At 35.0% G+C, this 26217-nt stretch overlaps 1 protein-coding gene across 5 annotated transcripts in view; it reads right to left on the bottom strand.

Annotated features, from left to right (window-relative positions):
• Window positions 1-14056: 14056 nt before the first annotated feature.
• The window catches only part of Nol4 (nucleolar protein 4), a 318444-nt gene continuing 306283 nt past the window's right edge, over window positions 14057-26217 (bottom strand). For all 5 annotated transcript variants that reach the window (XM_010638080.3, XM_010638082.3, XM_010638081.3 and 2 more), the window contains one exon: window positions 14057-15925. In XM_010638080.3, coding sequence (XP_010636382.1) covers window positions 15732-15925 — 194 coding nt within the window. In that variant the 3' untranslated portion in view covers window positions 14057-15731. The remainder of the gene's footprint in view (window positions 15926-26217) is intronic.

The raw sequence follows: 26217 nt of genomic DNA, 5'->3' as shown, positions 1-26217 counted from the left end.
TCTCAAAGTAGGAATTAATGATACTCTGGATTTCTGCTAGATCTTTTGTGACTTCACCTTTTTTGTTCTTAATTGTATTGCATCTGAGCCTTTTCTTTCCTTTTTTTATAAGGTTGGCTAAGGATTTATCACTTTTATTTATTCTTTCAAAAAATCAACTCTTCTATTCATTAATTTTTGTATCATTTTCTTAGTTTCCATTGCATTGATTTCTGCTCTAATCTCTATAATTTCCTCCCATGTTCGAATTTTGGGTTTTTCTTGCTCTAAGATTCATCATTAGATTGTTTATTTGAGCTCATTCTGTTTTCCTACTGTGGGCATTCCCTGCTATGAATTTTCCATGTAGAACTGGTTTCATTGTGCCCCATACATTCCTTTATGTTGTATTGGCATTATCATTTATTTTGTAAAAATTGTCTAATTTCTTCTGTAACATATTGATTAGTCAGGAGAGTGTTGTTCAATTTCCATTTGTTTGTGAAGTTCTTATGGTTTCTTATGCTATTGATCTCCAGTTTAATTGCACTATGATCTGAGAATATACATGGGATAATTTTTATTCCTTTGAATTCATTCAAACCTATTTGATGAGTTAATATGTATTCTATTTTGGAGAATGACCCATGTGAAGCCAAAAAGAATGTATTTTCTGATTTTGTTGGGTGGAACACTGTATAGACATCTAGTAAGTCCATATGTTCAAAACCTTGGTTCATTTCTAGTATTTTGTTGTTGTTTTTTTCTAGATGATCTGTCTATTTGTGATAGTGGGATATTTAGGTTTCCCACTAAAATTGTATTAGTGCTTATTTGATTTTTTTATGTTCCTTAATATTTGTTTTATACAGTTGGGGGCATTAGTATTTGGTGCATATATATATTTATGATTGTCATCTCTTCCTCTTGAATTGTTTCCTTTACAAGGGTGTAGTGGCCTTCTTTGTCTCTCTTAATCAGTCTTGGTTTGAAATTTACTTTATCTGCAAATAAGATAGCTATCCCTGCTGTTTTCTAGGCTCCTGTCACATGGAGAACTGTTTTCTGTTCTTTCACTTTTAGTCTATGGACTTTTTTGTGCACTGGGTGTTTTTTTGCTTTTTTTGTTTGTTTTTTGTTTATTTGCTTTGTTTTGTTTTGTTTTTGTATTTTGGGGTGTTTTTTTGTACCGGGGATTGAACTCAGGTCCTTGGGCTTGTAAGGCAGGCCACCAAACCGCTGAGCTAAATCCCTGGCCTTAGGTGTATTTTTTATATATAATAGATTGTTGGATTTTGCTTCTTAATCCATTCTGCCAGTCTATTTCTCTTGATTGGTGAATTGAGACCATTGACATTGATGGTTATAACTGATATGCATTGACTTATCATTGTCATGTAATTGTCCTGTTGTTAGCGCTTTTTAATTTTGCCCCCTCTTCCTTGAGTTTCTTGCCTTGCCTAATTGATATGCTCTGTTAGGCCTCATGATGTTGTGAATTTCACTGTCTTTTTCTAGGATATTATTTAGAATTGCTTGTAGTGCTCCTTTGGTATTCGTGAAGTTTCTCAAGAGTTCTTTGTCATGGAAGTATCTTATTTCCCCATCCATTTTGAAAGATAGTTTTGCAGGATACATCAGTCTGGGTTGGAGGTTGTTTTCTTTTAGGACTTGAAATACCTCATTCCAGGCTCTCCTTGACCTGAATGTTTGTGTTGAAAAGTCTGCGTGATTGTCATGGGCTTTCCTTTGCATATGATTTGTTTCTTTTCTCTTACTGCTTGTAGTATTTTGTTCTTCTCTTGTGTTTCTGGGATCTTGATTATTATATATCTAGATGTTGATTTTTTTTTTTTTTTGATCATGGCTAGTTGGAGTTCTATATGCCTCACTTATCTGTATGTCAAATTCCTCCCCTCTGTTTGGGATGTTTTCTGTCATTAATTCTGTGAACAGCTTTTTTAAAGTCATTTGCATTTTCTCCTGCTACTTCATGGATTCTTATCTGTCTTATGTTATTCTTCTTTGCATCATCTAGGAGTTGTTGGATTGATTTCTCATGATCCCTTACTGTTTTTAAGAGACCACTTTTTTCCTGGTCGCTGACTGCAATCCCATCTTCTGTATCTGAAATTCTACCTTCACAAACATTTATCCTGCTGCTAAAACTTTCAATAGAATTCTTAATCTCCTATATATCTGTCTGAATCTGCTTTGTGGATTCCATTTCTTTTCTATGTTGGGAATTCATGGTTTCCATTTCTTTCTTATGCTGGGCCTTTGTGGCTTCTATCATGGTCCTGAGCTCACCTATTTTTTTGTCAATTTCTGTTCTAGAGTCTCTAATAATGTCTTTCATTGTGTTCATCATCTCTGTAGTTATTTGGGAAATTATTTCTAGAGCTTGATTTATCTGTTTTGTTACTTCCTGTGCTATGAGTTCGGGGTGTCCTGGTGGTTGATTATAAGACTTTTCCACCTCATTTCCCCTAGAGTTTGCTGTTGGTTAACTGGAAGTCTGTCTTTGTATCTTGCTTAAGTGCTTTTTCATTTTTATTTTTGTTGTTTAGTTGTCTTTGGTTTAATTCCTGGGTTATTACTAAAATCTTCCAGATATAGTTGCACTTTTGATTTTGAGTCTCTAATGACTCACACACAGTATCAGTTTCATAATGTCAGAAGGAAAACTCATTAAATCAATCATGACCCTTTAGCCCAACTGATACAATCGGCAACACAATAGCATCAAGCACAGCTTAAAAATTTACCATTTGTGGTAGTAATTAAGCTATCACCTTTAAACCATGTGAATTTAATCAAAATCAAGGAGCAGCCCAAAATATGTTTACAGTGAATAAACTGTTCAATATAGCAACTTTACCCTTTAGGATGGGGGCTTAGCCAAAGTTAGAACAAGCGGAATCAATATTTAGAAGAACTGGAGAAGGTTTCAAGTGAAGCCAGGGGACACAGGATGACCACATAAACTTTACTAAACTTGAAGACAAGAGGGAAAGACAGAGTGCAAGAATAAGGACAAGAATAAGCCTGGCATTGCGGTGCCTGCCTGTAATCCCAGCACTCAGGTGGCTAGGCAGAAGGACTGCTGTGAGTTTGAGATCAGCCTGGGCTACATAGTGAGTTCCAAGTCAGTCTGAACTACATGGTGAGACCCTGTCTCAAAGAGTAAGGACAAGAATAAAACAACTTAACAGTAATAGAGGCTCACTTTTGTTTGAAACTAGTGACCCTTGAGTGAAGGAAAAAGAGAGAAGAAAACAAAATAAACAAAGAAGAAAGAACTAAAGAAGAAATCCAAGTTAGGGCAGGAACAAGAAAAGAAAGGCAGATGAAGAATAATATGGGGGAGCAAGAGACAGAATTAGAAAAAGAAGACAGAAAAAAGAAAGATTTGCAGAATGGAATAAGGAAAAGAAAGAAGAAAAAAATTGAAGGGCCTCTTTCAGGGTATATCTCTGCTGTCACAATAGACAATGTGTGCAGCAATGTACAGAAATAAGTCATTTAGTCTCAGCTAGCTGATGGCTGACCCCTGAGATGTAGGCTGAATTTGGGCTGCAAGGCCCAAATTGAGCTCCCTGACCTCCTGCAGGGTTGAACTCTGCAAGTTTCTGCTCCAGGTTCCCTCTGCCCTTTCTCTGAAGATATCCAAAGATCTGTTAGAAGATGGTGATCCTTCTAACTTACCAACTGTGGAGGTCTGATGTGTCTTTATTGCAATTGTTCGCTTCTGTTCCATCTTCTGGAGCTCAGAAAAATGACCTTTATGACCACCAGTGACTCTGCTGAGAGGATCCAAGAATTGGCACAATCAGGAGGACTGAGAGAAGGGGTGAGAGGTGGGGGGGTTGGAGGGTTGGGGAGGTGTCGTGGTGGTGGTGGATGTTGCTGAGGCTCCTGCGCTGCTAACTGTTCCTTACCAGTCTGCTTGATGCAGGCCGGAACAAAGATGGGATCTCTGCACAGCTGACCTGGTCCTCCAAGTTCTGCAGGATGCAAACCTGGGGTCTCCACCAATTTTTAGACAAATGATTGTGGCAAAGTTAATCTTGCCTTTCTGGATTTTAGGTTTCTCATTAGTGAAATGAAGATAGTACCACTTTCTTCATATACATGAATGAAATGTAAAAAGTCAGACCTTGTAGATCAAAGTTGGTGCATGGAAAGCTCAAGGAATGTTAACTACTATAAATATTTGTACCATGCTCTTGTCTGATACTTTCATTTCATGCTGTAGAAAATGCAGTAAACTGCAGTTTCTACTATTTTTTGTTAAATAAGTCATCAAATCTAAGGTTATATTTTGTCTTGAGTGAATGTTCCTCATAGAAGCTTAGAATGCATTGCTGAGTATTTCAGCAATGATGAAATTATAAGTTCTAGAGTTGAGTAGCAGCAGCCTAAATCATATTCTGTCTCTTTGGACTGTACCACATTGGACAAATTATTAAGCTCTTGACACCTCAGTTTCCTCAGGGACAATTTTTAGGATAATAGTAATATATGCAGCATTGACTTTGGAACAGGATTGGAAACTATTCTACGTAAAATATTTAACCACTTGTACTAAGAACTCAAAAAGTATTAATCATTGAGTATTTGGATACAGGGTGGGGAGACTGGCCAAGGGAATGGGACATGGACAGAATTGCAAAGCAAAGAAGGAAGAGTATGGGTTCTTCACAACCTATGTGGTGCCTCTTATATATAAAGTATGTAAGTTTGGACCTTGTCTGGATCATATCTTAAAGAATTAGAAGAAATTAAATAAAAACTCATGTGGTAAAATTTGAATGGAAACTGTTCTATGATACAATGTTTTCAAATATCCCTTTATCCAATTGCTAAATCACTGGGTCCAAAATAAGGTGAACAAATACACTGAAAATTTAGATCTGGCTCAAGTTTTAAAATAAGTTTTTTGGCTCCATTGTTTTCAATGTACATAGATTCCTAAAGGGGACCTTATGAGAGTGACCCTGGGAACATCTATGACTATTATTCTGCTGTTTTAGAGTGAAAAATATTGCTGAGAAGCATGTTTCCCATCAAATACTGGGACAGGATCTTGAGCTTTTGTCCTTATTTTGTTGTATAGGTCTGGCAAGACTTGTTTTTATTTTCTAAAATTAAACCTTACTGAAAAGATTCAAATGGAAATGTTGAGAAGAAGAAGCATTCTGGGATTCTAAATTTTATTCAGTATTTACCCTGAAACTCTTTCCCTACTTACTGTCATGTTTGTGTTTGAGAAAGAGCTTATTCTCATTTTACACATGGACAAACAGATCTAGCCCAGTGACTGTCAGCACAAGGCCTGCTGCCAACCTGCTCCCCAGTGACTTACAGACCCTCCACAGCATATATTTCTGCACTATCTAAATCTTCCACCTCTGACTTCAGAGCAGCATGGGCTTCTGCAGATTGGAAGCATTTAATACATTCTGCTTGAACAACTTTTCTAATGAATTTTTATTATGAAAAAAGAAAAAAATATCAAACCTACAGGCAGAGGAAACCAAAAGATATCCAATTTTAAATGTCTTAAATGATACAGTGTGTCAAAGGATGGGTAAGAAAAATTAGGAAAACAATGGCTAATGTATTTGTGATGCACAAAAGGAATAACTCTTGGAAAATCAATGTGAAACAAAGGGCCAGAGTTAGAGAAAGAAAATGATTCTGGATTAGAAGACCTTGTTTTTTGTCTTAGCTTCAACAATTAGCGGGCCTCAATCTTGACTCCAGTTTTCCAAAACAAATGTAATACCTCTGTCTTTTCTGTGGAATAGATTGAATCAGTGTAGAAGACCCTGCAAGCTACCCTATAAAGCTCTCAATATTGTCCATGAAAATTTATATTTTTATACTTAAATATAATTAACTAATATTTATATATTAAAATACCAGTCAGTTTCATATATTCTGTTTAGTATTCAATGAGGTATTGAAAAAGTTTTGGTATGGTAATGAAAGCAGAGATAAGAGTATAATATTGCCAAACTACACTGGACTTTCCTTTCTGAGCATCCATAACTGTCTGTATATTTAGAATTCATTTCAAATGTCAACAGAGTTGGCCTTTACTGTCACAACTCTGGCCAATGTTAAGATTAATGAGAAAATGTTGCCCACTGGAAGGACGGGCCACTGAGCAAGGTGCCCTGAACACAGCTTTTGCTTTCTCCAGGGGGCAAATTCAGAATTCACAAAGGTCTTTTCCATGGGCAGCTGTTTTTCCTTACCTGCCAGGCTTCAGCCTCACCATCTGGACATGGGCTTGGGGAAATAGCTGCCCTGTGGCTGAGTCTCTCTGAAACCACTGTTCTTGGAACCCGAGAAGCTGAGGGATAGGCTGCCATGAGCTGTAGACCTGCCCAGACTATAGAGATAAAAAGATCCCCAGCCTATAATTGGCTTTGCAAAGAACACCAAATAAATCCTGTGGGGGAAAATTCTTTAGGAAAGAAATCCTTAATAGACATGATACTGAAGGCATGAGTCAAGCATAATACTTTCTATTTAATTCTAAGATCTCATATAAAAATCTGAATTTGACCTTTGGGACTGGCAACGTGTACAGCCCAGCTGCATACTAATGAAGAGAAAGAGAATAATTGCTTTAGGCGTGGTACAGGCATGACATCAAACTCCTGCTGGTCCAAGGTCCAGCTCTACTCTGCTGTCTGCATAGAGCACATGTGGTAAATCAAATGTCATACGGGCACATCATCCAAAGGAAGCACAAAGCCCAAGTAGAGTTGTCATTTCACCAATAAAGGACTAAAAAAACCCAAATGTGTAGCATATGAGGTTACAGTTTCATTGCCAAATAAGTCCCTCTCCCATGCCAGTTCTATTTAGAGAAACTCTGCTGTCCTGGTCTGTAGTCTTTAGAGGGAGTCCACCTTCTCTGAGAATGGAGTAGCCAGAAGGTATCTACCCTGTGCTTTGGCAGAGAATAAACATGCATGCAATGGTAGCTGTTTCTGTTGTTAGGAGCCACTTAAGAAAGACCCTTATGATGAACATTTTCCACAATGTGACATTTTTAGTTGTTCAGAGCCATGAAAACTTGTTTCCCTGGTCGCAGAATTCATTTTGGCAAAGAAAGCATTTATTGTTTTATTGGGAGATATTTTATTTCGAATGTAGCTTTTCCTTTCTTTTATGAACTGGGCTTCCCTGTCTGCCTGCCTTTCATTCATGCTGTTAGTTGTATATAAGGGTGCCCTATTATTTCTTTAAATTTTATTCTTGTTTAGGGGATGTGCTCTTATTTTTTATTAGACCACATTCCTAGCACACAATGATCACATTCACTGTGGGAAACTTGCACATGCATATAACACATCGCAATTTATCTATTTATTTATTTTTGGTCTCCATCCCCTCCTTTACCTCTCTTCTCACTCCAACTCATTCCCCTCCTTATTTACAAAAGTTCAGTTTTCATTTTTTTCTTCAACTTTTTAAAAATCCCCTTTTCCCTTTCTCTCTCCTCCTGCTCTTCACTTCTTATTTGAAAACGGTCTTCCTGGTTTCTACTTACTTTCTTTTAGTTCCTGATCTATACGGAGTTTCTCATAAGAGAAACAATAAAAAATACTGTGGTCTTGCAGTGCATCCATTTACCTAAAAATGCCACACTTTTATCCTTTGTTATGGCAGAAGAGTACTTCATTGTGTACAGATATCATATTTTCTTTATCCATTCAGATACAGTTCAACATTACTGCTGATCAAGAAATGCAAGTTAAAACCACTCTGAGATTCCGTTTTACTTCAGAAAGAAATGCTATATTCAAGAAATCAACCAATGAAAAATACTAACCAGGCTAAGGGTGGAAAAAGGAACACTTCTCCATTATTGGTAGGCCTGTAAACTGACTGCTACCATCACTATGGGAATCGGGTGAGGATTCCTCAAAATCTAAAATCAGAAATACCATTTGACTCAGTTATTCCTTTTCTAGGTATCTTCTTGAGGGTTAAAGAAGTCATACCACAGTGATACATACATACCTATGTTTTAAAGAGCACAGCTTATAATAGTTACATATTGGGGCATGCTCTTTTTAACTTACTATTTGTCTTAATGTAGTATGATTAAGTATCCCTGACATCTCTTTACTCTACTTGGAACTTGCACTTCCTCTCTTCAGACTAGCAGCTGAAGAGCTGGGTATTTGAATTCAAGCATGAGGGCACAGAGAGGAACAGAAATACAAGTGACCAACAAATATATGGCAAAGGCTCAATACCATTAAATATCAAGGAATGCAAATCAAAACTGCAATGAGATATCATCTCAAAACAGTTAGAATGGTTATTACCAACTAAACAAAACAAAATCTCAAAACAAATTCTGATAAGCATAAGAGAAAAAGAACACGTATAGACTGTTGTTGGGAATATAGATTGATACAGGCATTATGGAGAACAATATAGAGTGTTAGAAATAAATTAAAATTAGATTTACCATGTGGTTCAACTATCTCACTTCTGAACATGTATGCAAAAGAAGTGAAATCAGAATACCGAGGAGATAACTGTATGCCTAAATTTATTATGGCATTATACACAATAATTAAAATATGGAATCAGATAAAGGAAACGTGGTACACATACGCAATAAAATACCATGCAGTCTTAATTAAAAATGAAATCCTATCATTTACAGCAAAATGGATGGGATGGAGAACACAGTCTTCTTAACTGATATAAGCCAAACAGAGAAAGACTCGTACCAAATGTTTGCTCTGATATGTGGAATATAAAGATAAGTTTTGACCTGGATCTAGAATAATGGTTCATAGTGGCTGGGAAGAATGTGTCTGTTGGGAGATTGACGTGGTGATGGATGGATGAGAGAGGGTGGAATTGATAATGCATCCTGTATGCTTGTATGGAAATATAATACAGAATATATGTATATATATGATTAGTGCATATTGACCAATAAATATATGGGTGGGGCATTCTCCAAATTTTGGGCACTGTGTCATTAGTCAGGGATAAAATGTGGGTCACTGTCACTGTACAGGAAAGGAAAAAGGATGGGGGGTGCTGGCTGAAATGGAAACAGAAAATGGCAAGTCCTGATGGCGCTTCTCTTTTATGAAGACCTCTCATAAGAAAAGAGAGGGCCAGGTATGCTTGAAGAGTGGAATGTATACTTATCCTAATTGGGTCACCCATCCCTCATGTTTCCTTCTTCAAAAGTAGGGGATTAATAGTATCTTTGTTGAAACCCTTTTTACTTGTCTGTCTTTCTTTGGATCTGTCTCCTGTGGAAGAAGTCACTTTGGGCCTTTTGGTGCAACATTTTGTGGCTTTTACTGGCTCCCACTTGTTGGTTGTAGGATGAAGCCTCTTCCTTCCTCGTGGCTGCTCATGAAATCATTCACTAATCTTTCTTCATTTGTCTTATTTTGTTTCGGATTACTTTTGATGATTAAAAGGAGGTTCTATGAGTCAACATTACCTCAACTTCTTCAGAAATTTCTGCTCAAGTGTATCATGCAAATAGTCCCAAGAGAAGCCAGACTATGTTTACCTCTCACTGTTTCAAATGCATCAGTGGGGGCTTGCCCTGTAGTTTGGTGGTAAAGTGCTTGTCTAGCATGTACAGTGCTCTGGGTTTGATCCTCATCCCTCAAAATTAAAATAAAGTAAAACAATAAAATCCCAGTTTTCTACAGGGCATGGCTTTCAGTGTGACTTGTAAAGCTTCACCTGTCACTTTTACTTTCCTGGAATCTCATTTCATCCTTAAGTTCTACTCCTCATCCACATCGAGCTGTCTTGACCACATACGTCTTGCTACCCCATACTTCTTCTGTATGTCTCATGTTCTTGTCCTCTGTAGCTGAAACAACCTTCGTGGACATGGCTTTCTTTTTCTTCTATGCTCTCCAATCACACTCAACAACATTGCCAGGTATTTCCCACAGCTCCAGCCTTTGTAACCAATGAGCTCCCTCCTACTTCTTTACCTCCAAGACAGGGCTTCCAGTCTTTGTGAATACCATCCCACCCATCCTTGGGCTTCTCTGGAAGGTTTCTATCACTGCTTGTTGCAAGATTACAGTTAATCTTGTTGGATTAATATCATTTCTGCTTCTCTCCTCCTCTTGATGGTGGCTCATTGGATCAGGAGTAGTAATTTTTCTGTATCACAGTTCAATGCCCAGCATATAGTAGATAAAGAATGCACAGAGGCAATGAATTAAAACTGAGTTGAGACTTATTTAGTCCATTGGATTTGTTTCATAGCCAACCTCAGGATCCTTCTATGAGAGAAACTAAGAATAAATATTATGGAGTCTCTGGCCACTAGTCCTGGCACTACAATGGAGTGCCTTGATTAAATAGAAGATGTTTCTTACAGCCAGCTTGACCTAACCAACTCTCCAGTAAACAAAGAAGAGGACAAATCAAAAGTCTCAAGGGAAAAAATTGATATCAATCCCACACTTTTAGTAACAGATTTAGTCTCTATATTCTGTGATTTTGTTACATTATTTTCTCTCATTGCATTACAAGTCATTCTGACATTAACTTTAGATCTTCTTTTACCTGATGGACTCTGAGAGGAAAGAAAAGAGTGGTAAGTGAGGGGGTTTACAGTTTTAGTATGGAAACAGTTGTTCTAGCAAACAAATTAAAGTAAAATAACTCTGCTTTTTAAACTCAAATCATTATTCTAAATTTAATAGATTTGTTATTGCTAAACCCTCCCTTTCAAAAGATATGCCATCTAATCACATCTAACATTAACTCTATCTTTTAATTGTTCAGAGTAAATGAAACACCAATGGTACTTATTATTGGAAGCTTTATGAATGTAGCTGGATTGCTTACAGAATTTAATTAAGCTTTGGATCCTCTTGCATCCCTTCTGGCCTAATGAGTTGGAGCCCTCTCAGACATCTCAGGGAATTTCTTGGGTAGAAACAGATTCAAGGAAATCAATGTGAAGGAATGGTTCCAGAGGTATTTTTGTTTTATTTCCCCTGAAAGATTTATCCGCACTTTTATCATATTTGTTTATTACATTAAACTTGAATGAGAGACATTCCAGGAAAATTCCATTAAAATAATTTCTAAAAGATGACAACCTTTATAGTTCATGCAAAAGAAAAAGAGCCGGTGCAGCAACTAAAAAGTATTTGCAAAATGAGAGTTTTGCTAAGTTAGTCTGTTTCTTGCAAAGTGAATAGACAGATATAACAGGATACAGAAAGGTACTTAAAAATTTTAAAGAGGAAATTAAATTAAGGCACTGTAGAGGTAACATAATGGTTCCCTAGATATACCAATGTCCTAATTATCAGAATCTGTGGAGGTGTTTTGTTAAATATCAAATTAAGGCATTAAGATTGTAGGTGGAATTAAGGTCATTAATTAGCTGAACTTAATAGAAAGAGATTACCCTGTGTTATCGGGGTGATCCCACTATATTCACAAAAATCCCTAAATGCTTTGGAAAGGAATACAGACATCAAAGTTTCAAAGATGCCTCATTTGTGTTCTTGGTTTTGAAAGTGAGAGAGGGTCCCACCAGCCTAGGAATGCAGATTGGTTCTAAAAGCTGGATTCTCTAAAACCTGCTACACCCTGATTTTAGCTAAGCCAAACTTTCTAACTTTCATAGCTATAATAATTGTATGTTATTTGTGGATATTTGTTACAGTAGCAGTAGAAAGCAATGCAGACACATTCATCTAGTGTAATACTACATGATCATTAAAAATAATTTAATAATACTGGGTGATGTAGAAAATATTTATGCTATAGTTAAGAAAAGCAAATGATCAAACATAAACAGTAAAATCCAACATAAAAGTATTTATATATATTTTAGATAAAATCTAAATATATACTATACAATGTTCTTTACGTAATCTTAGATTATTCATATCTCTGTTTATTTCCCAATTTTTAATAAAAATATATAAATACCAAGAGTGATTAACATTAAAACTGGAAATAGGTTGCTGTATCAACAGTACTTTGTGTCCTTCAAAACATTTTAAGAGATGAGTTTCTGTAGGTTAATTTATACTCAATTCCCACTTCAGCAAATTTCTGCACCCCAAACATGCCTTAGAAGATAAAAAGATAGGCATGTTGATGTATATCTGCTTTGTTTTTGGATTTCTTTTCTTTGAGCTACATCTTGAAGCCTGGTCCATTTGAATTCAGAAAATACTTTTGACATATAAAGACCAGTCTGAGTGATATCTGCATTCATGACAAGGTTTATCTTTATGGGTTTAACTAGATAATTCCTTTTTAAACTCTCCTTACAAGGTTCAATATTGGCACCTACTGTTGTTTAAACGTCACCACGTCTCCTTGTCATGATATGAGTATTTGATTTTCATTAGTGGTGAGTTTTATTGTAGCTCTTTTTATTTGCAGAGAAAATAACTTGAAGGAAATTTAAACTCTATAATCCACTCTCTCTGTTTAGTCAACTATTTTAATAAGTAACTGTGATTTATCTGCACAAAGAAAACTTCTAAAATTTAGTATAAAAGCCTATATCAAAGTCATAGCACAGAGCACAATGATTTTTTACCTGGGAAGCAGCTGATGTTTGCAACCAATAGGGAAGGGCCAGCATCAGGTGTGTCTGGGTTCAAACTATGGTATTAGCTGTCTTTGAGGTCTTGACAAGAGGTCCCCCCCCCCCCGCCTCTCCTCCTCTTCCCCTCCTGCCTCCCCACTTTCTTTTGGTAGTACTAGGCCCTACCCAGGGCCTATAAACTGTGCTCCATCCCCAGCCTTTGGAAAACACACATTTTTATTTATTTTGAGACCTGTCTCCCTAAATTGCTCAGTTGCAGGATCTTCTTGAGCCTATTTTGTAGATTGAAGAGAAACTTCCAATATCACAAGGTTATCTTCAGCAGTAAAGGAAACAAAATGCCTTTCTTTGTGTAAGTAACTAAGACACTGTGGCTATCATCAATCGTATGCCCTTTTTAACTAGTGTTTTTACCTGAGCTGCACAATGCAAGTAGTTTCCAGCGACCATTCATGCTTGTATCTTCCGTGGCTATTTTAAGGAACACTTTCTCTTTAAGTATGATAAAGTAATACTATACAACTGTAACGAGGAACTGGCAGAAGGGACAGAAACTTCTGGCTCCTGTGTTGATTATAGTTTTCTATTGCCTCATTTCAATGAGAATATGAATCTTCACTCATTTTCTCCGAAGTCTTTATAGAGAGCTGTGATCCATTTGTGCTTCTCTGACAGAATGTAAAATAAGATTGGGTTGTTCTTCAGGCACAGGTCACAAAGGAAAGGAAAAACAAACTGGTACTTCATTTTGACCCATGTGCTTTCTTAGGTAAATGATGGAGTCTCGATGGCATCATTCTTTCCAATAAAAGTAAAAGCAAAACACATTAGGAAATTTAGCCCTTGGTGAGTAGGTGAGGGAGTTACGATGTTGAGATAAAATAAAATGAAAACAAGAGCACTTTGCTGGAACTTACCTGCTGTTTCCCAGTTGCTTCTAACATAATTAATAAATTTTAATCTGTACAATAAACTCAAGTTTTAGTGTTAATTTATGAAATGGAAACTATGTCAAAGCCTTTAACTACTACTATGACAAAACCCCAAGAATAATACAGGCACTTTAATAAACAGAGTGTGCGTCTCTTTAAGTCCGGAAGGATTAAAAGAGCTAGGTTACTCTTAAAAAGTAAGGAATAAAAGATAACAAATACATCTTAAATTAGTTTTAAACAATCAAATGAAGTAGCACTGGCTTGCTAATTTCCTTTACTCATTCTTAGAATAATACGTTCTTATACTGAATGTTGAGGCCCTGGGGAAACTGGGAGTATTTTTGAGAAATAAGTTTGGAGTTTCAAATGTACTAAATGTAGGCACAAAATAGCATTTTAAATTTTAAATAGTTAAAAGTTAACCACTGTATTATTCACAAAGTTTATAAGGTTTCACAATCATTGTTTAACACAGAAATCTGTTTATTAAAACCAAACAAAACAGAGAAAATTATATCAGCCCTCAATTTATGATTTTTCATTTAAATAAGCAAATTCTAAATCCACACTTTAAAAGATGTTTGTGCATCTATGTATTTCCAAAATACTCATATTTCAATAAGATTTTCACATTATATTCACCAACAGTATCACAAAAGTTCTCTTTTTTGTTTTTGTGGGTTTTTTGTTTACATAACTGTAAGGAATAGTAATTCTAGAAACACTAGAAGAAAAAAGCATAGCAATGTCCACAGTTACAAGAAAAAGTGCACATTACTTGGTCACAATCACAGTCATTACTTGAAAAACTATATGTAACAAGTAGATAAGAAATATCACTGATGCCTTCAACTCATTGTCAAAAACTGAATGACATAAATTTTACATGAAATAAGGCAAATTCAGGAATGCACAAAAAATTTGTAATCCAACCAAAGCTCATAGACAGAAATAAATAATTATACAAGAAGTATGAACTAAAGTACTTCTTCCTAAATATTTTAAAAACAGGCTTGCCTCAGTGCACAAAGAAAACACCACTCATGTGTATCCAACACTGGAAAAGAAGAAAGAAGGGCAAAGTATGGAGAAGAGGAGGGAACAGTTCATTGTAAGTTGCAGCTGCATCCGCTGAGAGTTCTTTATTTTTAGCTAAAACTGCAAATTATACAAATCATACCAGAAGACATAACGGTCTTTTTGGAAATATTTCAGAAAGAGAAAAACGAAAAGAAAAACCACACACAAGAGTGCAAATTTTCAGATTGTCACTTGCAACCTCTTAACATTCAGTCATCTACATCCAATCGCTGCTAGAAGGATGCTTATAAGACAGCAGCGGCAATCAGGAGTGAGCAGTTCTAAAGGAACCAAGGAGTGATTTTTTTTTTTTTCAACATGAACATTTAAAAAATTCTGATGAAAACTGCTACGGTAAAGCTGCAGTATGGAGTGGATTTTTTGAGACCAGTATTAGTGCAGAAATGCAGGCTTCTTTTGGAAGTAATTCCTGATGTGATGATTTAAAGAACGTAGGCAAAGGTTTTTCCAGCATCAAGTGTTATTTTTTGTAGAAAGAATTTGGAAAGAGAAGGCAAAGGGATGTGGAAAAAGTACTTACAGTAGTTTCTCAAAACAGTTTTCTTTTAGGACCTATGAAAAAGTTACCAAAGTAAAAATGACAATTCTGAATGAAAAACAAGTATTCTTTTTATAAAAATTACATATTTTCTTTAAAATACAAGATCCTTTTCATTGTTGTTATATTCTGTAGCAACAAGAATTTGGCTTTTTTTGGGGGGGCCAGGTAATTCAGCTTTCAGTCCAATGAGTCAGTAGCAAATTCCACTAATGTTTCAGTTGGATCTTGAACTACATTTTTTTAATACCACAAGTTTCTTCTGTTTTATCCTTGAGTTAAGAATATGCAGCCTTGTTTGCCCATGATATTTATGCTGACACACTAAAACAAAAAGCAATAGGCTGGGCCCATTTAAGTATCTCAAGTACTTCAGAGGTTAGAGTTCCTTTGAAGCACCTTAACACATCACTTTATGGATCAGGGACAATGTGCGATAATGGAAGTATTTCTCTTAAAAGATTGTGCAGTGAGACCAGAAGTATCTCTGCTGGGAAATCAAAATGTCATTAGTGGAAACTGCAAATTTAGAACTCAGTGAATATGGTCATCATTTGACTCAGTTCTGTTGTAAAATGAGATTTTCCAGTTCATCTGCAGAACGCAATAAAAATGCAGCTGATTCTCGATATCCTGCAACAAGCTGTCTCACAGCATTGATTTCAGTTGGACTCAGCTGAGGTCTGGAGCTTGAACTGCTGGATGATCCCGAGCTAGTCGCCAACTGCCTCTTCATGCTGAGATCTGTGGGTCCTAGAAATAAACATCATAAAATTAGATAGGAATAATATTTGTTTTAACACCTTGGATGTGAGCACTCAGTAGCTACTGTCAAATTAATTCATGAATTCTTTCATGAGAAACTAGTGATGTCTTTAATCAAATACATCTGCTCTCAGAAGACGAAAGAGCAAATGATGCTATCTGAGTGGTGGGGGAAATGTTTGCAGGTGCCTTGCACAGCGTCTGGTAATCACCTCTTATATATAAACAGTGATGGGCTTTGAATGTGTGCTCTTTGGAAAATTGAATTTTAAGTCTATCTTCTGCTTTGCAGAAGCATAAAATGACAGAAATTGCAAACTTTTTTTTTTGTTGTTGCTTTCATTAACAGATATTTTAGACCTCACTAATTCAGCATTTTTAAAAATCCCAGATTGGGATTCTAATAACTCTTTAGTATAAACTCAACATAGAAAGAAGGAAATTGAGGCCTGAGAAGCTTCAACAACATGATTAGTGACACAATAAAGTGACAAAATAAAGACTTCAGCCTTTTTTCTCCCTGGTGGTCTTGTTTCCCCACCAGGTTTATTAATATAAAAAATGTGCACATGTAGATTAAAATTTGCTTTTGAAGGGCAAAAACAGTTGCTGCAAAACAATACCATAGAGAAACTAAGCACTTAGAATATTGTTTTACGTACTTCTATGATCTCCTGTATATTTTCAGAAAACACATTACCCAAACTTTTAAAATTTATACTAAATTGAAATCAAATCTGGCTTTCTACTTTTGGACAACAATTCACAAGTTTTTGCTTAAAAATTAAAAAATTAACAAAGTTACTTTGAAATCTTTTACACATCTGTGTTAAGATTAAGATACTTCATAGCAATCACTTTTAGATTTTAAAGACTGGATTATCACTTAAATGTTGGTCACTTTTATAGTTCTTTCATTATTTACTATACTTATCAAATGTGCACTTGAATACTAAATTTAAAGTTCTTGATAAAATATCACAAAATACATAACTAATGATATGTTCCCAAATTGTAATGATTCTATAGGTTAAGCGTGGTTTTAAACATTTTTCCCTAAATACGTATAATTTTTTTAGACAATGGCATTCATTCTACGAACTAAAATAAGAAATGTTACCTTTTCTCCTGGTTCTCCTTGAGGCATTATAGAGGAGGCCAACACTCAATCCCCTCAACCCTCTGCCCTGAAGGAGGCAGATATCCCATGAGAAGGAAGTAGCTTCCCTTGAAATATAATTAGAAGAGAGACAAAAACGAGCACAGGAGAACCCTGACAACTGAGAGAAACTTATTTCCACTTCTGTAGTGACCTTTCAAAGCTTTGATTTTCTAGCAGGAGCTAGCTTCTATTTGTTCTTCTATTTACAAAATCATGCTGTTGACTTGACTAGCTGAGAGTATGTGGGGATGTCACACTTGTAAAAAGGAATCACTGAACCTGTGTTCAAGCAAGTAAAGTACGTAACAATATCTAATCTATTTGAAAAGTTCTGAGTGAATTTTTACAAAGCCTCGTGATAGAAGAGAGATTCTGGTCTCCGGATGAACACATGTTAAATTTTGTTTTATTCTTCACATTTTAGAAGCCAGTGCCAATATAAATCTTTTTGAAAAGAGTTTTGTCCTAGCTATGTAGATGTCTAGTGTTGGTTTGATGATTAGCATAATTTTGTTAGGAGGTGTAACATCTGTGCTGATTTTGATACCAATCCTATTTGTTGATTGGCAGTTTAAACTGGAATTGAGAAAAGATTGAAGTCAAGGCTCCAGTTCATAGAGAGACGAGGGAGATTGACTTCATTTTAAGGCTACAGTTCCAGTATGACTCCCACCTCTTGGCTCAAGAGTTCAGACTTGCAAACCAAGGCATGGCTCCTGAGTTCTTTCAAATGTTGATTAGCATTTGCAAATTTCAGGCAGTTCTGCTATCTCTATCTTCTCTGGAAGAAAGGTGAATTCATCATCCTGTCTTCTTTTGGATCTTTGGGACTAGAATTGTGTGTATAATTCCAAACTACAAGGAATCCTCTTTTGCTAAATATTATTCAAGTATTCAAGTGTTATGGAATTGGAAAAAGAAGCAAAAATAAATCTATGAATCCATCAATCAAAAATATTCACAAATATACAAATCATTTAAATTGTGACTATTCATTCTAAAAGCTCTCTCTGATTGCCACTAGCATTCATTTCTGCCTCACTGAGTCAATATCATACTTGATTTATTTGGTTTAACTAACTGAAGACAACAAAATGAAATAATTAGAATACAAATCGACTGTAGAGTAAAAATTAAAATTTGATGAAGATTGCTAGAATTAATAAGTCCACAGAAGTATTTTTAGAAAGAGGGCCACTGAGAAGAATGGTTTAGAAAGGTTGGACCATTAACACAGTGGCCAAAGATGACAATGTAAAAGATGCTTCAAGACAAAGTGACTTCAGTATCAATGTTTAGGCACACACTCATAAAACTTGATGTTATTGCTTGTATCTAGATTTTTCTCCAAAGCCTCATGTACTCATAGCTGGGGTTTTGTAGAAGGTGGCTAGAGCTAGGATGTGTAAATGTGGATTGAGGTTATGATCACTAAATTAGTTCACTGAGTTGTTTAGCATTGTTCTGGCTGTGGGTAATGGAAAGGCCCACCCTGCTGTGGGTGGCATCACTCAAAAGGCTTGTCGCCTGGGGGAAATAAAAGACAAAGGAAGACTTGGGGCTTGCTGTTTGCTGCCACTCCTGCTGCTTCCTGCCTGTATTGTCAAGGACTATCCACCTCCTTGGTGTTCCTCTGCTGTGATTCACTGTCTTTCTTGGATCAGCTGACTATGGACTGAAACCTCTATGATCTGTTAGCTGAAATAAACCTTTATAATTTTGGGTGTTGGGTATTTTGTCGTAGTAATGAGAAAAAACTGAGAAAGCTTCTTGATAAGACATTTGTTTATTTGAGCACTTACATTTCTATCCAAGTAACACAGACTAATTCTTGTGATCATTCTGAAAAGTTGAATGAGATGAATAGATATTAAACATACAGTGTTAGAAAAATTAAGATATGCATCCCAAAACCAAACCTTGATTCATTTTAAAGGGGTGGGGCATATTTAACTTCTAAATAAATGTTAGATAAATTAAAATAGACATTCATAATTCTTAATTTTATTTTTCAAATTAAATTGTCAATTGAATATTTTCTCTCTATTTATAGTAAATTTTTGGCCCTGTTAAAAAAAGCTTTATTTTTGAAGCCATATTTTAGTGTCTGTAATTCTTAGATAATACCCACTTTAGGACAAAGATTTTACTAGCATGCTGTAGGATAAATTCTAGTCTTAAGGAGTTTGGTGACTATTTTTATGTATCAGAATTTATACTGAAGGTAAAAATTCAAGGTCTATAAGGGCAAGCCTCTTTTGTACCATATTTCACATATTGCTTTAGGTATCTTTCATTGTCTGGCACAAAATAAGGACATAAAAAACATTTGTACAGGGCTGTGGATTTGGCTCAGTGGTAAGCACAAGCGCACGAGTTCGATCCCTGGCACTCAAAAAACAAACAACAACAACAACAACAAATTTTGTACAATAAATGAATGAGAAGTGTCATATTCTTTCTACAGCTTACAATGAAGACATAAAGAATAGGTGATATCATTAATAACACCTAATTATGTTGAAAAGAAAGAGTTAGACATAGAACACAGTGGACTGAATATAATTAATTCAAATAATCTCTAAGATATGTAAATATTATTATTATAAAAGACACCTTGCAAGATTGAAAAAATGAATCTAAATAGAATTTCTTGATTATAATAATTTCCACACTAATTTTTGCTCAAAAAGCAAAAAAAATAGTTATTGACCATTTCTAAATAAGTATGTTTGTTCCCCACCTAATATCACAATGAGTTTTTATTTAGACATAAAATCAAACCTAGCAACATGCATCCTTTCTGTACTTGTTCTTCTTCATCTGGTATGTCCAATCTCAAAATATGACTCTGGAAATTGAACAATTTAAACTAAACTGATAAATTTTTTAGATTCACACCTTAATACAAGAGTTAGCCAACTTTCAAAAGAAAAGCACTAAATATTAAAGGTAGTAAAATCAGACATTATTTCATGCATTTTAGGCTAAGAAGTGCAACTGCAGATATTATGTAGATACTTATATAAAAAGAGTGAAAATACAGCCAGTCATGGTGGTGCGTGCCTATAATCTCAGCACTCTGGGAGGATGAAGCAAGATGATCATAAGTTTGAGCCCAGCCTAGGTGATTTAATGGCTTGGAGAGATCTTGATTCAAAATAAAAAATAAAAAAAGATTGGCGATGTATAGCACTTCAGTGTGAAGTCACTGGGTTCAATTTCTAGGAGGAAGCGATAAGATTTACACAAATTTTCAATGGACAAGCAGATTTTTTAAGTAGAAGAATAAAGCTATAAATTTCTTTTTTTGGAAGGGCTAGACTTCACATTTTGCTCAACTGGGCTTAGCATTTCCTTTTATCAAAATCAATTGCCAATGTTCATCCATTAATGCAAATCTCTATTGAGACTTTATGTCTTTCATCTTTGGAAATGTCTTTTTATGCAGAAAAATAATTCCAAATAGAGGTATCTGGTCACAAGCATGTAATTTTAATTGAACATGTTTATTACTTGGAAGGCATTTCTAGAATTCTGTTAGAGTCTTCTGTTGATAATTTATTTCAGGAAGTTAATGCACTAAAGATTAATTACTTCCAATTGCAGGTAAATCTAGACATTCCTTAGTGAAGAGTGAAAATAAGTTTGAAATTGGATAATTCCCTTTGTATTTGCATGTCTAAAACACTATTGGACCTGTAGTATGTGCTCAGTAAATATATCCAGTGTAAGCTTGTTTAGGAATGATTGTTTCATTGTATAAAGTTTTGCTAATAAAGAAAGTTTATAATGTAATTTGCCATAACTTGTGATTCAAACAATACTGGTCACCATCAAAATGTATTCTCTATAGCATCAGATTATGTTACCTTATAATTTTGGATTACATTCATCAAGAAACATTATCAATTCTGCAGCCAAAAGCAATTTCCAAACCACTCAGTGTTCGGTAATGGTGCTTGAGAGCACTTATTATGCAGGAAAGTTTAGCTCTTAGCTCTGATTAGAAAAAAAAAATGCATTAAAATTTTATCACTACACATCCAACTGCTGTGTGGTAGGACAAGTCAGGATATATGGATTTTATTTCTGACAATATCTCACAAAGCCAAACAGGGTTAAATTAATAAAAATAAAGTGTAAAGATGGCACTGGTATTTCTGTGATACCTGGAAGAACTGAACATGTTACATCACACATTTTAATTTAGATTTTACTGAATCAGTTCATTTTCAGCATTGTAACTATTCACAGCTATAATTGATTTCTTGTAGTCTGCTCATAGAGGCTAATTCTTTGGTCACTCCAAACACATTGATCCCTTGAATAAACAGCAGAGTACTTTGGGTAACATTTTCACTCCTCAAAGGAAAAAAATTTAAGACTTCACCAATACTAGACAAGAGCTTGGTCTTTGGGCTGTACACCCAGCCTGCTAATTTTCATTTCTTACTTTTTGTGATCAGATATTTAAAAGTGGTACTTATTGATGAAAAATTTAGTATTTTTCTGAAAAATCTTAAAATATGAAAATGTCAACATTAAAGCTAAATTAGCTAATGTAGAAAAATCATCCAGTATAACACCAGGGTTTTACCTGAGAGCCCATAAATGTTAATTCCTTTCATGTGATAACTAAATATTTGTCAATGGGCTTAAAATATCTGTGATATCACATTAAATATAAATTACTAGATTTAAAAGACTGAATTGCATTTATCTTCAAAAGTGTGATTATACTATAATTTGCCTTTATATCCCTCTTCTTGATAGAATTACAATGGCATAGAATGAGGGGTTGTTTATTCTATTTTTATTCCTCATCCCTTCTTTAGATTTGTCTAAAATTAATATTATTTAGTTGCAATTTTGGTAAAATTCATTTTAATACCATCAGAGTCTGATATTTTCAATGGGCAGATTTTTGTAATACTGATCAATTTATTTAATGGCTATAGCTTCATTTGGTATATTTATTCTCTTGTGAGTTAATTGATGAGTTATACATTTGTAAAACAGTATATTTTAAGTAGACTGACATAATGATACCGTCTAATTATAACTTTTTTCTTTTTCGTTCTTAATTCTATGCTTTCTTTCTTTTAGTTCAAGCACAAAGAAATGATAAGGAAAAAATATGAGAAAATGAAAAAATGGAAAGGAAGTGTTTGTAAAGGGTGAGGGAAGGAGCGGGTGAAGGGAGGGCAGGAACAAGGGGAAAAAATGAGAACCAAGACCTGCCATATAAAGGTACAAGATCCCAATAATGAATGTAACTATACTGTGTACCTAAAATGTACCAATAAACTCAATGAGGAAAAAAAAAAGAAATAAGGAAATTAGAGGCGCGGGTGAAGGGAGGGCAGGAACAAGGGGAAAAAATGAGAACCAAGACCTGCCATATAAAGGTACAAGATCCCAATAATGAATGTAACTATACTGTGTACCTAAAATGTACCAATAAACTCAATGAGGAAAAAAAAAAGAAATAAGGAAATGCTAATGCCTTGATTTGATCATTACACATTATATACATGTATAAAAATGTCACACGGTACTCTCCAAATATGGGAAATTATTGATAACTTTAAAACCCTCAAAATGATTATCTCATCAATTTATGTATGTGCCAATACTACATTAGTTTCATTCCATAAATTTAATATGTAGTGTTCTCATATTCATCAGTTATAAATATTTCTGAACACAGTGCTGTCAGTCCATTAATAATTATTTGGCTACATATGTCAACATCTGAAAAATATGTATTATTAGATTATTGGGCATTGGTTTCTAGATATAGCCATTAAATTTTATTTTTTCCAATCCAGATGTTTTCATTTTCTCTTCTTTTCCTTCCCTTTTCTTTCATTGTCTTTATTCATCTGTGTCCATGTGGACATGACTTTAACAATTCAAGGTTATAAAATAATACGAATTAATTCTATAAACAAAGACTTAATTTTCTCCTCCACATTTTCCTGTATTTTGCTTTTTCCTCCATTGTCTTTATCCATTTGTTTTTTATTTCTTTCTTATTATCTACATTCTACTGGGGGGGGGCTGGTCTTGTGCAACTCACATTTTTATTCTTATCTTGGTGAGTTTTTCTACACAGCCAACTGAAAGGGCAGTTATTTGCCATCTTGCCTTCCTAACTTTCCTCTAGTACATTTGCTAAGTTTTAGTACTTGGCTCGATTAACCACTTAAGTATTCTTGGTACATATCCTTTCCACTTGAGCTTCAAAATATTTTATAGAGACTTGCTTAATTGTGATAAACTGTACAATAAATTGAGGTTATTATCCTCACCTCAAGGGCATGAAGATTCATTTTATTATTTATGTGTTTATGTACTTGTTTCCTTACATGTATACTTAAGTGACAGTAATGCCTAAAACCAGAGGAACAAAACAACAAAGTGTCCATGCATTATTTGTCAAAAACATGGCAGTTGTTTAGATGACTGAGTGCTTTTCTGACTGCAGTTTAAATCTGAAATCCAGACATTTCCAAGGATTAGCTTTAAGAAAATCTAGTAAGTAAGGGCACGATAAGATGAACACCTCCAGAATTCCCTTAGGAAAGACTACATATTTATTTTATTCCTTACATATTTTATTACATTTAAACCAGAAAGAATAAACCGTATTTATAAACCATATTTATAAATGTCAGTTTCAAAATATATCTTTATATATTCAATCTAGTCATAGAAATATTTGAAAACACTCCAGGAATCTGAATAAAATGAAAAGTGTCCTTGTGTTAGAGTATAACTCAAGTAAATAGCAAAAACCTACAAATGATTTGGACTTGAACACAGGGTTAAACTCTGAACAGTGCAATATTATTTACCATACACATAAAACCATACAGCACATAGCAACAGATCCTAATATCAGCAAGCAGAAATCCTGATTAGACTCCTAGGGCAGAAATTCCTGTGGGAATTATGGAAATTTTCCCTTGCTGGGATTCTGAAGTAAAGTGGGAATATTACCATTTCCCTTATCTAGTTGTCAGCATCCTGAATCAGGAGAAATGAAATTGAAATATTAATGCTAAATGGTCCTGAAAATGTGAGGTCATGGTCTTAACTGGGTTTTTGTCTTTGCCTGAACTTCTAAGCAATAATAGAAAATTACGGAATTATTTATATTAAGTATAAAGATTTATTCAAGTTGATAGGACTCACTGTATTAATTAGAAGTCTCCAAATATATATGGTGTGTGTGTTTGTGTGTGTGTGTGTGCACACGCATGAGCATGTGGATTGTGTATATAAAATAAAGTATTGGTTCATGCAGATATGGAGGCAGAAAAGTCAAGATCAGTCATCAGCAAGTTGAGTCCCAGGAAAACCAGTGGTATAGTTTCAATCGATATCCAAAGATATAAAGACCAAGAGAGTTTATGCTGTAATTTCCAGCTACAAAGATGATAGGCTCACAGCCAAAGAAGAGCTCAAGTTCCAATTTGAGTTCTAAAGCAAAAGAAGACTGCTGCTGCAGGCAGAAGTTCCTCCTTACACCACAACTTTGCTCTGTTCGGGTCTTAAATTGATTAGAGGAGACCTGCTCACATTAAGGAGGGCCATCTGCTTTCCTCTGTCTGCCTATTCAAATATTGATGTCATCCAGAGTAACAGCTGGCAAAATGTCTGGCCACCTTATGGTCCAGTCAAATTGACATAAGAAATTGACCATTATGTTCATATATATTATTCAAGAAAATTTACCCCTAATATCCCAAAAGAAAGCTATTCTAAGTCACTTTTAAAATTTTGAGATAATTATTCATGTTCATGGTATGTTCAATGCCTGTTTCAAAAATAAAGATGCAATATAAGTTGCATGTTTTCTATATATTTATGGCAATATTATTTCAATTTCCTCGACATTAAACATACACATACATCCCACTGATCCAAAGGCAATCGGATTTAATAGTGTATTTCACAATAATTTAAAAACTTAAGCGAGAGGTACCATAATGGAAGCACTGAGGGCTAGTAAGGTAGGGCACATATTAATCAGTGAAGGATTAAACCTCTGGAATTGGGATTACTATTACTAATAATTAACTACAATATTAATAATTATATAATACAGGAGTATTATGTTAATACCATAAAAATCTAATGCTGATTCTCAGCTTGACTATGTTTGGAAAATATTTTTAGCAAAACTTCCTTAAGGTATGGCAAAATTGTACATTTGTCTGACTTGCTTTTTTAAAGCACAAATTAGAGAATTTTCTTTCAGCAGTTTTCTAATCACTATCATTAACCTAACAAGTGTATATTTACCTATGATGTAGAATTTTTACTCAAGTGTTTCAAAACTCTTACTAAAGATCAAAGGGAGTAGATAATTATGAAAATCACATTGTACACTGTAGTTTTAGGGTCCATAGATATGTGCTTAAATTATATATTTATAGGAAAGAAGTGTGTATGAAACTCTCTAGTTTGATTCATTTATTCTTAGATTTCTCAGAAATCATTTTGTTTCACTTTTTGCCAAAAGTGAATCAGCAAATTTCAACAGAGTCATATTTTAAGTAAAGTTTAATTGGGGTATAGTCAAGGTCATTTTAACACTGCTTTGTTGGAAACGGAGAAAAAACGGTGATAGAGACTGGTACTTCTGGTGCATCCATTTTTGCGCTTAGATTCATAATTTAAGGTTAAAAAAAGGAAAACAAACATTAACGTTGTCAAGGAATAAATGATAAAAGTCTAGCAAATGGTAGGCTACTTTTAAATTGAGTCATTTAAACTAAAATGAAGGTCAGCAAGAGTAGCTTTTGTGTTTAGTTAAAAAAATATTCACATTGGCCCTCTCCTACAGGCTGCATTCCACCTTCTTCAGCGCCAGAGGGTCTTCTCGGCAGGGCTCTCCCCTGCTGGCACTGCTTTCGCCATCTTCAGAGCTAGAAAGATAGCCATGTGGGCATCCCCGAACCTCCCCCCCCCGTTCCCTCTTGTGTTTTTAGACTTCCTGATTGTACCAGTCTTTGGACCTACTCTGTAGAGGCAGAGGCGGTCATAAATAGTATTTTCTGGCACTTTCAACTTTGAACATCTTTAAAGAAGTGGTGGGGAAGAA

The sequence above is a fragment of the Fukomys damarensis genome, unplaced genomic scaffold (assembly GCF_012274545.1).
Source record: "Fukomys damarensis isolate Sample0158 unplaced genomic scaffold, DMR_v1.0_HiC HiC_scaffold_30, whole genome shotgun sequence".
NCBI classification, from domain to species: domain Eukaryota; kingdom Metazoa; phylum Chordata; class Mammalia; order Rodentia; family Bathyergidae; genus Fukomys; species Fukomys damarensis.
The sequence above is the reverse complement of the archived record's forward strand: the minus strand, read 5'-3'. Positions and strand labels throughout refer to the sequence as shown.